This window comes from Prionailurus viverrinus, chromosome E1 (genome assembly GCF_022837055.1).
Source record: "Prionailurus viverrinus isolate Anna chromosome E1, UM_Priviv_1.0, whole genome shotgun sequence".
NCBI classification, from domain to species: Eukaryota; Metazoa; Chordata; class Mammalia; order Carnivora; family Felidae; genus Prionailurus; species Prionailurus viverrinus.
The window spans coordinates 342,061-356,944 of record NC_062574.1 but is presented as its reverse complement, the minus strand read 5'-3'; the positions used below and the strand labels follow the sequence as shown (position 1 = coordinate 356,944).

The following is a 14,884-nucleotide window of genomic DNA, read 5'->3' as shown; positions in this document are numbered from 1 at the left end:
ACAGGTCAGCTGTGGAAAGAGCACCATCGCCAATGATGTGTATAGTGAAGAAGTTCCATAACGCCTTCCACAGCCTGGTGTCCAACCCAAGACTGCCAGCAGACTCCAGTACTGCAGGCCGTCACGGCACCAGATGAACCTGGGGGGTTGTTGTACGTTTTGGGGATCTTCCAGCTGAAGAAGGATGTGATTTGTACGAAATTCATCCTGTAGACCTTGAATGGAGACAGAATCTACTACAGAAAGTACCTCTGAATCCTTGGCATGACTTAGCTAAGTGCTGCGGCACACCCGGAAGTTAGGTCTGGCCTGTCCCGGGAGGGGTTGGCTCATGGGCGCACTGCCTGCAGACCCCAGAAGAAACCACCGCCTCCCACTGCAGCTAGACAGAAGCCTCCGTGCGAGCACAGTGCATTTGTAACTGGGTGATTCCTCTGTTCACAGTTCATTACCTTAGGATGCATTGCTCTTTGTGCCTTATTTTCTTAAGGAATGTTAATTTTATGTATCGGAACTGTTTTTGCATGTTTTAAGATGTAAGTGGAACTAAATCCAAGGTGAATTGAACTTTAAGTAACCTTCTATGACACATTTAATTAATCCCTATCACCTTCCAAGTTAGACAAGTCTGCTTCAACTGGTTTTCCACAAGTATTTTTAACATTAAATTGCCACTTGTCAGATTGCTTGGTTCTGAAGGTCCCCATGTATTTTCAGAATTGTATACCTTTAATATCTTTACGTAAACTTAACTCTTGGCCTTTTGTCAGGATGTCAGAGTAGTTTCTGTTTTTCCTCCCACCGAGCGCTGCATAGTCAGAGACAGTAAGCAGTTGGAGCTGTTGAACTTGCTGGATTCTGCAGAAGTTATTCAGACTTCGTTTGGGACTTGTACGTTGCTCTAGGCAGACTTCCCTGCCTATAAATTCTCCAAGAATTAAGGTGACGGAGGGGACTTAGGAAGAAGTTTTGTTTTTACAACCGTTTAGGTTACCAAGTGAAGTTCTTATAAATAGCAATGTGTGCAGATTATTTGTCCAGATATTTAGTTGAAAACTTGTTGAGACTGTTATGTGTGTATGTCACAAATTGAGAAGATTTTAAAAACGTGTGTGGTAGCAGTCAGCGAGGTGTGGTCCTACTCTGGACAGGAACCTGTGCGCGAGTACAGCACGCTGGCGGTAAGACTGTGCTCAGGAGATAAGGGAGCGACACGGATCGTGTTGAGGCATCTAGAAACCCTGTCCGAGAGGTGGTGATCAGGAGTGGCCTCTGTGCCTGGAAGCCTGGAGTACTGGGGTGGTGGTGAGAGGTAGGGGGCCGCAGGTGACAGCGGGTCCGCAGGAATTCAAGCAGGTGACTTTGTGATCTTGAAGGTTCTGCGTAGACATGCCCGGTGGTCCCTCTTCTTTGTCTGCGGTTCCTGACTTTCCGAGGAGTGTTGGCCAGAGTAGGTCGCCCTGGCGTTGTGGTGTGTAAACATTTTTTCTGTTGTTTCTTTTCAAGGAGATCTCTTTGCCGCCACCTTCCTCATTAAGAACGGGGCCCTGGTCAATGCCGCCACGTTGGGTGCCCAGGAGACACCGTTGCACCTCGTGGCGTTGTACAGTTCAAAGAAACACTCCGCGGACGTGATGTCGGAGATGGCCCAGATCGCAGAGGCCCTTCTGCAGGCCGGTGCCAACCCCAACATGCAAGACAGCAAGGGCAGGTTAGTGGGGTCACCGGGCTGCTCTTAGCGCTGTTTCCAGAACAGTGTCTTATGGTGGCACGTGACGAGCAGACGGGCTCGCTATTTAATCTGGTGTTCGTGGAAGTCCCAGACGTTGGTGTATTAGGCAGATGAGAGGCTTGACAAAGCCCAGAGGCGTCTGGGGACGTTGTTTCCGTGCTGGGAACCGAGGCCCATGGATTTGCAGGGGTCACTGGTCCAGCTCCTCCATGGGCACCCTTTGCTGGCACCTGGGTCAGAACTGGCGGGGGCGCTCGGAGGGGGATGCGCCCCATCTCACAGCCGTCCCCAGTGTTTCCGGGAGGTCACATTGTGGGGTTTTCCCCTCTGGTGCGTGTATCTGCCTCATGCAGCGTGGCACACAGCAGAACAGGAAAATGCGTGTGACGGATCTCACACTCAAGTAACGTGGGTCTCGTGAACTCTCAGCATCGTTTGATAACTACTCTGTTTCCCCAGATGACTGCATCCTTTTTTTCTTGTGTTGATTCTTTACGTTGACTTTCCCCAGCCGCGGTGAGTCTGGTGGCCGGGCCTCTGGGACAGGTGCCAGCAGCGGGTCCCCTTCGGGGCACTCGAGGGCTAAAAAGAAGCCGCTTTAATCTGTCCTGGCCTGGGATTCCAGCCTGTTGCTGCTCTGACTGTGCTTGTGTAGAACAGAGTTACAGGAAGAAAGGCATTTCTTTTCAGAATTGTGGAGGCTAGGTGGGGAAAACACGCGTACGTGTGCTAGAAACTGCTGGTGTGAGAACACGGGTAGTGAGTGAGCGTCAGCGTTTAACGGGACAATGTTTTCTGTCTCTTCCTTATGTCGATTCTTGTCCTTCTGGCTGCTGACTGAATGATGACAAAGAAACAGAACCATTTTCGTCCTCTGACATTTAGTCGTGATTTTGGAAGGCCGTTTGCCGAGGCGCAAAGGCACGCTGTTGGAGGAATGTGGGGTTCCTGCTGGTGGTGGTCCGGCCTGGGGTTCTCCTGCACGGAGCCCGTTTCTGCGTTGACCCCTCTCCTTTCCCCCCGTAGGACCCCCTTACACCTGTGCATCATGGCGAGGAACGAACTCGTATTCAGTCAGTTGCTGCAGTGCAAACGGTACGCACCAACGGCATCGAGAAGACGGTGGGGGGGGGGGGGGGCGTCGTGAGTGGAAGGAATTCCCTTCAAGCGTCTTCGCCGTCGAGCGTTGTGCGTTTCAATAAGTAAAAGCAGAGTAAAAAATTGTCATTCGAGATGTGCGTGAGGAGAGAACGAGGCTGTTGGCAGCGCGGTGTCGGGCGGAGGCGACGTTTGTCGTCACGTCGCTTCCCTCTTCCAGGCTGGACCTGGAGCTGAAGGACCACGAGGGCAGCACCGCCCTGTGGCTCGCGGTGCAGTACGTCACGGTGTCTCCCGACCACTCGGTGAACCCCTTCGAGGACCTCCCGGTGCTGAATGGGACGTCGTTTGATGAAAACAGCTTTGCGGCGAGACTCATCCAGCGCGGCAGCAACACCAACGCACCCGACGCCGCGACAGGTAGAGCGTGGGCCCCAGGGCTGGGCTCGGGGCTGGAGGGGCCACGAGGCGTCACGCCAGCCCTTCCGCCAGAAACTGAGCAGCCGAATGGCGTGCTGGTGCGAGTGAGGCTGTGCTTGCAACCCCAGCAAAGGCCCAGGTTTTCGTGTCATCTTATGCTTTAAGAAGTTTAGCCAGGGGGCGCCTGGGTGGCTCAGTCGGTTAAGCGGCCGACTCTGGCTCAGACCATGGTCTCACGGTTTCATGAGTTCGAGCCCTGCGTCGGGCTCTGTGCTGACAGCTCGGAGCCTGGAGCCTGTCTCAGATTCTGTGTCTCCCTCTCTCTGACCCTCCCCCGTTCATGCTTTGTCTCTCTCTGTCTCAAAAATAAATAAACGTTAAAAAAATTAAAAAAAAAAAAAAGTTTAGCCAGGGGGCGCCTTCGGCTCAGGTCATGATCTCAGGGTTCGTGGGTTCGATCCCCGCATCAATCCCTGTGCTGACAGCTCGGAGCCTGGAGCCTGCTTCAGATTATGGGTCTCCCTCTCTCTCTCTCTCTTCCCCTCCTCTACTTACGCTCTGTCTCTCCCTCTCTCTCTCCCTCTCTCTCTCTCTCTCGCTCTCTCTCTCGCTCTCTGTAAATAAATAAATAAACATTAAAAAATAAAATAATAAAATAAAAGAAGTTTAGCCAGACTGCAGGTCGGTTAAGCAGAAACACTTCCATTTGTTTGGTCCGGTGAGTCTCAGAACTGCTTTTACACTCTTAGAAATTAGAGCCCAAAGAGCTTTGGTTTCAGTGGGTTGTAGCTTTGATACTTAACATGCTAGAATTAAAACTGAGAAATTTTTAAAAGGTGTATTAAGTTAGAAAGTAACAAACTATTGTATGTTTAGCATATAGCATTTTTTATGAAGGATAATGTTCAAAAGAAAACAGTGACTGGCTTCTTACATCTGCATCGTTGCAGCCTTTTGACGTGTGTTGTTTTGGTTAAAGTATGTGAAGAAAACATACCCTCCCACAGTTAACGTAGGTGGAGAAGGGTGGCGTATTTTGGAGCCTTCTCAGATCATTGTGGACGGGTTTCTTTACTTCTACAGCGAGCAGAGATCCCCAGTGAGTGCGAAGTTAACTGCAGTGTAGCATCTGAAACCAGATCAATGAACTTTTCTGACTCTTAAGTTAAAATCCATGGTTCACTTGTGCTTTGGATGGACCTTTTCTCCATATGTGATTTTATAAACGTCATGATGGAATTATTTGAAAAATTCTGGTTTGCTGACTTGAGCAGATCTTCCAAATCTTTATTTTAGAATCACATTTACTAATATCACTATCGATCTCATCAGGAAGGTATTCCAGTGTTGAGAAGCTGTCAAAGTAGCAGTTTTGGATAAAAGGTTTCCAAAATTCTAATATTCACTTGCAAGGTCAACTTTTATCATTTGGTACAAATACTGCCAATTGTTTCCTTAAAGAGAAAAGCACACTTCGTTCGTTTTCAGCAAAACGTCCGATACTCCTGTTTGGGTAAGCGTGGTTTGCCAATCAGTCATTCTTTCACAAAGCTGGTGTAGCCTGAGGAAAACTTTAGTGTTGCAGCCCAGGCAGTGGTTCTGGGCTTTTCCTCGAGGCTCCTGTACTTCATCACACGGGGCCGGATGCAACTCCCTGCACCCTCATGATTTTGTCACAGGGATTGCGAACAGGCACTCATTGTTGAAATTGAAGAACTTTAGTAATTTTTACTGCTTTGTCAAGGGCCACCCTGAGTGAAGGTGCTCTCGTTTTGATGGGGTCTGTGGTGTAGTCACCCAGGGACTGCTGCTACATTTGGGGCCCCTCCTTTATTTGTGTTCGGGTCCAGTTTGACCATGAGCAGTGCAGATGTCAGTGCAGGGGGACAAGCAAATGTCAGGGGTGGTTGTTACAGAAATAGTTTTGACCTCACGGACCCCCCGGAAGACGCGCAGGAACCCCTAGGAACCCTGAGATCGCACTCTGAGAACCACTGTTTTAATGTCAATACTTCCTTGATTTGACTAAATAAATTGTGGGGATTTTTAAGGAGAAGGATCCCACTGTGATCAGTATTGCAATGTATAAAGCGTGTGTAGATGCCACCGATGAGGGAAACTGGCCAAGAAAAGATGGATGTTAAACAGCCCTTTCCCTGAAAGAAGTTAATAATTTAACTAAAGGTCAAATTAAAGATTTTTTTTTAAGTTTATTTATTTTTGAGAGAGAGGGAGAGAGAAAGCGTGCACATCCACGACCAGGGGGAGAGGCAGAAAGAGAGGGAGACACAGAATCCAAAGCAGGCTCCAGGCTCCAAGCCATCGGCACAGAGCCCGACCCCACGAACCGTGAGATCGTGACTTGAGCCGAAGTCGGACGCTTAACTGACTGAGCCCCCCAGGCATCCTACTGATTTCTGATTTAATCGGAGCATCACATTATATAAGAAATTGGTTCTTTGATATTTAGGACTTGAACGTTAGGTTCTTACAGATCTGGTTTTTACAGAAGCGTGACATGTACTTGGAAAGAGGCATCTTTTCATTGTGGGTGCACCGTGCTCTGTTTATGTGCGTGCATCGGGCTTGTTCATCACGCTGTGTGAATCATACACAGTAACTGACTAACTTTTGGACTGCTTGACCTATCAGTTTTGGGAATATATTAAAATTCTTCATCGTGATTATGGGTTTATCTGTTGTCTTGCTAGTTCTGTCAGTACTTTATTCTTTGAGTTTTAGTACAAGTTCAGGGTTATTTTTCCTTTGTTCCATTTTTCAGTATGCGTAGAATGGCTGGCCTTAGTGCACTGTTCCTCAGCATTTCTTTTGTGTCCGCCGTCGAAGGTCATCTTTGCTCGATAGGGAGGCCACGTTTACGTCTGGTGTGTGCCAGAAGGACCACAGGGCGCTTGTTAGGGTCTCTGGGTCAGGATGGCTCATGCCTGGGGTGGAGTCACACTCTCCCTGAGAGAGAAGGGAAAACAGTATGAAAACAGTGTTTGTCCCATTTCTTTACCTATTTTTAGTCCTGGAGTTTAATTTGAGTTTTCAAATAGCATAGCTGGGGACACCTGAGTGGCTCAGTTGGTTAAGCGTCTGACCTCAGCTCGGGTCATGATCTCACAGTCTGTGTGTTCGAGCACCGCATTGGGCTCACTGCTGTAGGCACAGAGCCTGGAGCCTGCTTCAGATCCTCTGTCTCCCTCTCTCTCTCTCTGCCCCTCCCCCACTCGCGCTCTCCCTGTCCCTTTCTCTCTCAAAAATAAATACATACTAAAAAAAAAAAAATTCAAAGAGCATAGCTGTAGAACATGATATTTTGTATTTATCCAAAAAGGAAGAGGATTTTAATAGAGAGACACTGCCTTGGGGCTAAAACCATTTCACGAGGGAAAGAAGAAGAGAATTTTGCTTCTTTCTAGGATTCTTGTTTATAAGACAATGCTAAACAAAACATTTCTAAGCCAAGAACAAATACGTTTAAGGCCTTAGGAATGAAAGGCCTTAGGCATGATGTTCTGGTAGAACATCAGCTCACAAGGTCTTCAGAGTGGTCATTCTAAGCCCAGAGGTTCTCAGACAGCTGCCCCCCTCTCCCCCAGACATTTGGCCACATCTGTAGACGTGTTTGCCTATTACGGCAAGGTCGGGGATGCCGTTGGCATCTAGTTGTCATACAGTGTGCCGGACAGACCCCTGACAACAAAGAGCTCTACCTGGCCCGAAACGTCAGGAGCGTTGCTGTTGAGACCTTGGCGGGAGACGTAGCTTCCCTCCGGTCCTGGTGGCGTCTGGAGGACAGCTCTGGGAAGAATGAACGTCTCCTGACGGCCAGACCAAGCCTCTGCTCCTCCCAGGCCCATGCAGTGTCTGCGTCCACCTGTAGGGAGGGCCTGTGTGGACTTCCCACGTGGGCTCGTCAGTTGTGGAAGGTGGCGAGGAAGGGCTTGTGTCTCTGCCCGTTGTCTCCCAGGGAACTGCTTACTACAGCGGGCGGCCGAAGCAGGGAACGAGGCAGCGGCTCTTTTCCTGGCAACCAGCGGAGCCCACGTCAACCACAGAAACAAGTGGGTAAGTGTGACGCCGCAGCCCTGTGGTCTGCGGAAGGAGTGGCAGTGGTGGATGTGCAGGGAAAAAAAGCTTCTGTTTTTTAGTTTGTGTTACATGCCCTTGGTGCAAAAGCCAGGGTGAAACAGGTGTTTTATCCCCAAATATTGGCTGGTTGATTCATTCAGCAGCCGTTTGCTAAGCATTTGTGGAACGTCGGGTCCTAGAGTAGATCCTGTGGACCTGGTGGTCTAGTAGAGAGTAACAGACACGTGCACAGAAACTGGCCACAAATGCATCTCCGTGATTTACGCGCTTTGCGTTTGGAGTCTGCTCTGTGAGTGCGGGTTTAGTCTGTGTCTCGGGGTGGGACCGCACGCTCTGCTCGCAACAGGGCCTCAGGGTGAGGCCCCTTCTCATCTTGCCCTGCGTGATCTTAGGCTTTGCGAGCTTCTGTTTCCTCATTTGTGAGGTGGGCTTCATGCTGATGTCACGGGGTGCGGATTAGCACGCTCTCTTGGACGCTGGAGACCACGTGATGTTGTTTTCACTTTGCCATTTTCATGTAGGGAGGCTGTGCTTGTCCGTGAGGTCACATTCATTTCGTGTCTGCTTTGTGTTAAGAGCTTTGGGGATATCAGCCCTTTTAACCTGAGAGTGGATCTGGACGTTTTTGCACCCACAAATCCCTCATTTCAGGGCAGAGAACATTGAGGTTCCAAGAGGCTCCGTGGCTCTCGACAACGGAGCCGGTATTAAGACTCGGGTCCAGGGTGGAAGGGTGCATGTGGTCTCAGCTGCGCCGGAAGGCAACGGGCAGTCGGCCTGAGTGGGAGACCCACCGAGGTGTCTCGAGGCACAGGGAGATGACAGCCCGCTCCCCCCACCATTAAACCTGCTCACCTCTGTGCCCCTGCATCTGCGCACAGCCTGCTCTCCAGCCGCATGGCGTGTCCGAGTGCAGTGGTGGCCTTCTTGACTTTGCTTCTGCCATCATGTGTCTCTGTGTCTCTGTCTCTTCCTGCGTCGTCATGTGCCTGCTGTCCACTCCTGATAGCGCACAGTCATGCCCTGTGCCCCAGCTTTACAAAATCCTTTCTGGAGCTCACACGGTCTGCCAGCTGTCCCTTGTCTGGTGCCCTTCGTAGCAAAACCGGGAGAACCCTAAGATGCGCCAGGAGAGACCCGCCTTGAAAGCAAGTGAGCGTGACATCGGAGAAGGGTCTGGAACGCTGGTTGAGTTCTTTGGGCTTAATCCTGAGGGAAGAGAAGACCCACGTGAAGGGTTTTGAGTAGACTGGCGGTGTGGTCATTTGAGTTGAGAGAGCCTACTGGGAAGCTGGCGGGCCGGGCGCACCGCTGAAGTCGAGGCCGGGGCGGGGCCCCTGAGAGTCATCTGGACCAGGAACGACCTGTCCTGACCTCAGACGCTGAATCTGGCGGCACAGAGACCGTGTGCAGAGGAGTTGCAGAATTGCACTCCTACCGGCTGTGGCTTTCAGAAGCAGGGGCCGCAGAGGTGGGGAAGCTCTTGGGCCCACAGAGGGAGAGAGGATTTTGCCAGGAGGAGGGACTGCCTTGGGGACAGTGATTTCCGTGACGTTCTTTAGGGGGGGATAGTTGGGCAGTGGGGGCAGGGCACGAGAGGAAACTTGTCACATACGTTCCTGTCCTTTTGAATATGGAATCAAGTATGTGTAAGGCCAACCTGAAATGTTTTTAATTTTAAGAAGTGCGAGAAGGAGGTCTTGATGAGAGTTCAAGATGGGGCTGACGTGAGCCGGTCAGAAAAACCGGTGGGGAAGGGGGGGCCACGGGGCGTGGTGGTCAGACTGGTGGCTCTGTCACCGCAGGGCTGTGGTTCCGGCTCTTCCAGCCTCCGTGGGGCTTATTTCCGTGGCGCTTGGAGGTCGTCTGTTGCTGTCGTTTAATTAGTTGTGTCTATAATTAGCAAGATAGTTACAAACACAAAGTGAAGGGTGGCTAATTAAGAAGGTCATTGGACAACAGGAAGCACAAGGCTGTGTGGAGGGCACAGGGGAAGACATTAAAGAAACAAAGGGCGATGGCACAGGGATGGGAGGGACAGACCAGGCGTGTGACGAGTCACAGCTGGTGACAGGGTGGGCCCGGGGCTGTGGCTGCCCCGGGGACCTGGGTCTCGGCACACAGGCTGTCCTCAGCCCTCTGACGGAAACCCCCGGCACGAGTGTGCCCTGAGTGGGCCGTTTGCTTCCGTCCAGGGAGAAACCCCGTTGCACACGGCCTGTCGGCACGGGCTGGCCAGCCTCACCGCGGAGCTCCTGCAGCAGGGGGCCAACCCCAACCTGCAGACCGAGGAGGCCGCGTCCCCGGCCGGCTCAGGGGACGGCGTCTACCTGCAGACCCCATTGCACATGGCGATTGCCTACAACCATCCGGACGTGGTGTCTGTCATCCTGGAGCAGAAAGGTAGGCAGCTGGGGACTGCCTCTCTCCTTGACCCTGAACAGTAGGTGTCGAGTCGTCAGTTGCGGAGTTGATGTTCCTTCCAGCTGTGAGTTTTCTTACTGCAGATCCTCTCAGGTCAAACCGGAGAAGCGCGCAGTCCGGCTCCCGATGGCTGTGTTTCCCCGTGTGCGCTTTCGGGATGGGGCCTGCCCGTTCCGGCTCTTAGGTTATGGTGTTAGAGCCTTGGACTGCTTTCTCTCTTATGTTGGGTGTTTTCCCAAAGCTTTGCCTCGGCGTGAGCAGTGTCCAGGGACGCCCCGGCCGCAGGTCCCGCACGAGCTGGTTGGTGCTCCGTGTGCCTCAGTCTCCCTGGCAGGCGGGCCAGGGGAGCCCCTGGACGGGGAGGCCCGCTTCCCTCAGGAGGTCATCCCCAGGTTCTCCTCTTTCCTGCCCCGAAACCTGTCTTACTCTTGCCTGCGTCCTTGTCAAGGCCAGCGGTTTTTAGCCGCGTGCTTGTGGACAGAAGTGGGACTCTGGATAGAATGTACTTTTTTCTTAGTCCTCCCAGCAGTTGTAAGGTGGTAGGAGTTACGCGTCAGGGGAACGTTGCTGGGTGTTGTTTTGAGCCTCTTGTCAGCAGTCAGGTAGCACGTGTGTGTTTTCATAGCAGCGTTTTCCTTTTGAGAAGGTACAGTATCTTAAGCTTTAAAACCCTTATTTTCCCCGTAAGCTTTGCTCGAAAACACCAGGTTTCTGGCTTCCACTCCCCAGCAGATTGATGAATTCTCTTTGTGGACAGGTGATTGTGTTACAGCCAGTCAGTCAGCTGGAAAGTGAACTCTTACTGTCTTGAGTTCTTCAAATGTGATCCGTGGGATGGTGAAATCCAGTGTTCTTTTCCTTTAAACATTTTAGCTAATGCGCTTCATGCTACCAACAACTTGCAAATCATTCCGGATTTCAGCCTCAAGGATTCCCGAGACCAGACTGTGCTGGGCCTGGCATTATGGACCGGTAAGGGGAATCAGAGCTGCCCAACTCTGGGCAGAGGGGAGGGGCGGGGAGCGTGAGGGCTGAGCCTGTACCGCCTGGTGGAAAACCGGCCTTGAGAAGTCGAGGGGGCGTGTTCGTTGCAGGGACACGTTGAGGGAGTGGGAGGCGCTGAGCCTGGGTCCGTTGGGGCCTGTCTGTTTCCCAGGCATGCACACGATCGCAGCCCAGCTGCTGGGTTCCGGCGCTTGCATCAACGACGCCATGTCGGACGGGCAGACCTTGCTGCACATGGCCATGCAGCGGCAGGACAGCCGGAGCGCGCTCTTCCTCCTGGAGCACCAGGCAGACATAAACGTCAGGTGGGTTGGGACCGCCCTCTCTGCCGCAGCACCCCAGCCATCTCGTTGACCCCCTCCTGCACCTATTGCACAAAGCTCAGTGAAAGAACAGTCTAGAAGCAGTTGTTCAGATGGGGATTTCGTATATAACCGAGAACATTCCAACACATGAGCTGTCAAAAAGGCTTGCGGGGAAAATGCGGAGTTAAGTTGGTGTTGGTTGTGTGTTCTCAAAAGGAACGTATCTTTATCTCCAAAGTCAGGTGACCCTGAATGACTGAGTGGTAAAAGAAGGGTGTTGTCACGTGGGCAGCCGGGGTGGCGTTTTGTTGAGATGCTGCTGGGAGCAGCTGTGTGCTCGAGAGGTTTCAGCACCCTTGGGAGGGGGTGGTCAGCTATCTTCCTGGTGCCAGAAGGGGCGTGGCTCTACTTCCTAAGAGGCAGGCGGGGCAGATGCTGCCGACAGGCCGAATTGCCGTGAAAGCACATTCACGTGAGTGAAGGGGTTTGAGGGACCCAGCGGGTTCTGGCGTCTGGGACGCCCACAGGGACAGGGTTCTCATCCGAGTCCAGCTACAGACGTGCGTCTAGGTGTGCATGTCCTCGCAGGACTCAGGATGGGGAGACGGCCCTTCAGCTGGCCATCAGGAACCAGCTCCCACTCGTCGTGGACGCCATATGCACGCGTGGAGCGGACATGTCCGTGCCAGATGAGAAGGGGAACCCCCCGCTGTGGCTCGCGCTGGCGAACCATCTGGAGGACATCGCATCCACCCTGGTGAGACCAGCTCAACTTTAGCCTCTGTTTACAAGTGGGGACGTTTCGTGTCAGAGACTCGTTTGGTGTCTGCAGAGCGGTGGCAGAGCGAGAGGTCTGCGAGCCGCAACCTGGGTCGGGGGCGAGCGGTTGAAAGTCCCGTGTAAGACACTGGGGAGTTCGGCATCCTCTTGGCCAGCGCTGGTTTTTAGGCTGTCTTTGTGGGAACTGCCTCCAAGCAGCCAGAGAGCGGAGGCGTCTCCCCAGGAGTCTTCTCCTGAGAGGGTACCTGGTGTGGGCTGCCCTTGCTCTCACCACGGCGATAAGTCCCCAGACCTCTGGTTTGCCTCCCTTGCTCAGAGGACAGGCCCCAGGAAGGCCTCACTGAGCTTTTCTGGGATGACGTTAAGGGATCGTGCACCTGTCACGGGAGGACCTTTTCATTGCAGGTGTGTTGCCAGGGGCGGGGTAGCTGGTGTTTTCTGTCCCTCCTGGGACACGGCTCTCGAGGACACTGATAAACCTATCTGTCTCGTATTTCCCAAACCCGTCTCACAGGACCTGCTGTAAGAACTTGCACAGAGCACATTTTAATGAGTGTTTGTAGGACTAACGAATGATACAGATTAAAGTCATCAGCAGCCAATTATCCACTGTATCGTGCCTGAAACAATGCATGTGATGGGGTACATAGAGAGTTCAGAGATGGTAATAAAATCTTTGACTTTACTGGCAGTCTTTGTGAGTAACGTGTGTTTTCTGCAGGTCAGACACGGTTGTGATGCCACGTGCTGGGGCCCAGGGCCGGGCGGCTGCCTTCAGACACTCCTGCACAGGGCCATCGACGAGAACAACGAGTCTACTGCCTGCTTTCTTATTCGCAGGTCTGAGAGGCCCACATGTCCCTTCGTGCCTTCTTACTGCGGCCAGCCCTCCTCTCATTTCATCCGGCTGCAGTCCTGGCAGGCCCGGCAGGCCTTGGCTGGTCTGACTTTCCCCGGCTAAGGCTGTCAGGGGTCACTGCCCTGTCAAGCCAGCCGGTTAAGGGAACTTGAGTCCCTTGCGAGGAGAGGGGCTTGTGTGCCCATATAACAGACAGGAAGTTGAGCCAGCTTCCTGCTCGGGGGGCCACAGAGGCTCCCGTAGTCCAGTCAGACCAGTTGACACAGTGCAGCCAGGAGGCCGGGGTGGAGGAAACCAGATGGCCTCTGCAGGACCCCACCTAGTGCATGAACCCCGGGAGGCCCATGGCTCACCCAGAGTGAAGCATGTGTGGAAGGGACCTTTAGAGCAGTGCTTCTCAAAGGTTATTGATGTTTTACTTTTTCACTTTAATTTTTTGAGAGAGAGAGCAAGCATGAGTGGGGGGAGAGGAGTAGCGGGAGAGAGAGAAAATCTTAAGTGGGCTTGATCCCACAGCCCTGGGATCACGACCTGAGCTGAATCAAGAGTCAGACGCTCAACTGACTGAGCCCTCCCCCCCCCCCCCCCCCCCCCCGGCACCCGTTTCTCAAATTTTAAATGCATACGAATCTCCTGGGGAGCTTTTAGGAGTTCTGTTGCCCAGGCTGCCCCCAAGACCGAAAAGGAAATCCAGGGGGGTGGGGCCCAGCGTTCAGTATCTGGGGGCAGCAGCGTGTCTGTTGGATTGTGTGAGGCCGCTGCTGTGACATTTATCAGCTTGCCCTCGGCTGCCTCGGGAGCCTGCTCTTGAAGCCTGCCTTTCATCCCCCTGCTTTCAGCGGCTGCGACGTGAACAGTCCCAGACAGCCCGGTGCTGATGGAGAAGGGGAGGAGGAGGCCAGAGACGGGCAAACGCCCTTGCATTTGGCAGCTTCCTGGGGGCTGGAAGAGACGGTGCAGTGTCTTCTGGAATTTGGTGCCAGCGTAAACACGCAGGTACGGAGAGTTTCCTTCTCGGGAGGTAGATGCTGAGCCCAGAATTCGGGAAATCTCCGAAGGCCGGGGGTCTCGCAGACTCTGGGTCCTGGGCCTCGGCCTGGCCACGGGTGGGGCTAAGGGACACACGGTGGGGGCAACTTCCTCTGGGTCGTGCAGCCTGCCCGGGGTTTCAGGTAAGGGTTTCAGGTGAAGACTCCCACTTTGTGCCTTTGTTCTTTCTATAGCACGAGAAGGGTTTCTTCAGTCAGCTTTTCTTTGCCTTTTATCTCCGTCGGTCATGTGTTTCCGTTGAGTTTGTCCTAGTCTCCCGCTGAGCACTGTGTTTAGGAGAATGTTCCAGTAGCTCAGTTGAGCCCCCGTGAGTTACGTGTCCTGGCCTGTGGGGGATGACATTTGCTGCCCTGCAGCCAGAGAGGAAATGGGGTAACTTAGAGGCGGGCTGACCACGCGTCTTCTAAACGAAGTGTGTCTGTGCCCCGGGTCCCTGGAGCATGGGGTCGTGACAGCGGCCTGCAGTCTTCTCTGGGCCTGGCCTCTTCGAAAGTTCATTTCCAACACAAGGTGGCAGCATTGAATCCCAGAACCCAGTTCCGTCCAAAAGTTCTTCTCCTTCGTGCTTCTCCCAGGTCCCCTTTCGTTTGTGCCTTGTCCCCACAGGATGCGGAAGGAAGGGCACCTGTCCACGTGGCCATCAGCAACCAGCACAGTGTCATCATTCAGTTGCTGATCTCCCACCCTGACGTCCGCCTCAGTGTCCGCGACAGACAGGGGCTGACCCCCTTTGCCTGCGCCATGACGTACAAGAACAACCGGGCGGCCGAGGCCATCCTGAAGCGAGAGCCTGGGGCTGCCGAGCAGGTGAGGGACCCGCACCCAGTGCCCTGCCTGGCGCCCGAGCTCAGCAGGACCTGTTACGTGGAGACCAAACAGAAGCCCCCTGCCACACGGGCCCCTCACACGTGAAGACCTTGGTGTTGAAATTACACTCCCTTCCCTTGAGGTCTGGCCGTTCAGACGGCCTGTCGGTACCTGTGAGATTTGGTGCTCTGCCCTGTGTGCCTGCCACGTGGTGGTGCCACACGCACGGGGAGGTTGCAGGTGGCCCTGTCCTGGCCGAGGAATTCTGTGGTGTCGTACGTGACGTCGTGCGTGCCTCTGCCTGGT

The 14,884-nt window shown here is 53.2% G+C and overlaps 1 protein-coding gene across 4 annotated transcripts in view; it reads left to right on the top strand.

Moving 5' to 3' along the window:
- Positions 1-14,884, top strand: part of ANKFY1 (ankyrin repeat and FYVE domain containing 1) — an 87,211-nt gene that overhangs the window by 52,350 nt on the left and 19,977 nt on the right. For all 4 annotated transcript variants that reach the window (XR_007146862.1, XR_007146861.1, XM_047832756.1 and 1 more), the window contains exons 8-18: positions 1,507-1,711; positions 2,759-2,827; positions 3,051-3,250; positions 7,227-7,324; positions 9,544-9,751; positions 10,646-10,744; positions 10,929-11,082; positions 11,671-11,839; positions 12,584-12,702; positions 13,561-13,717; positions 14,378-14,578. Coding sequence is in view for 2 of the 4 variants with exons in the window: in XM_047832756.1 (XP_047688712.1) it covers positions 1,507-1,711; positions 2,759-2,827; positions 3,051-3,250; positions 7,227-7,324; positions 9,544-9,751; positions 10,646-10,744; positions 10,929-11,082; positions 11,671-11,839; positions 12,584-12,702; positions 13,561-13,717; positions 14,378-14,578 (1,679 nt within the window). In the remaining 2 variants the exon portion in view is untranslated. The remainder of the gene's footprint in view (positions 1-1,506; positions 1,712-2,758; positions 2,828-3,050; positions 3,251-7,226; positions 7,325-9,543; positions 9,752-10,645; positions 10,745-10,928; positions 11,083-11,670; positions 11,840-12,583; positions 12,703-13,560; positions 13,718-14,377; positions 14,579-14,884) is intronic.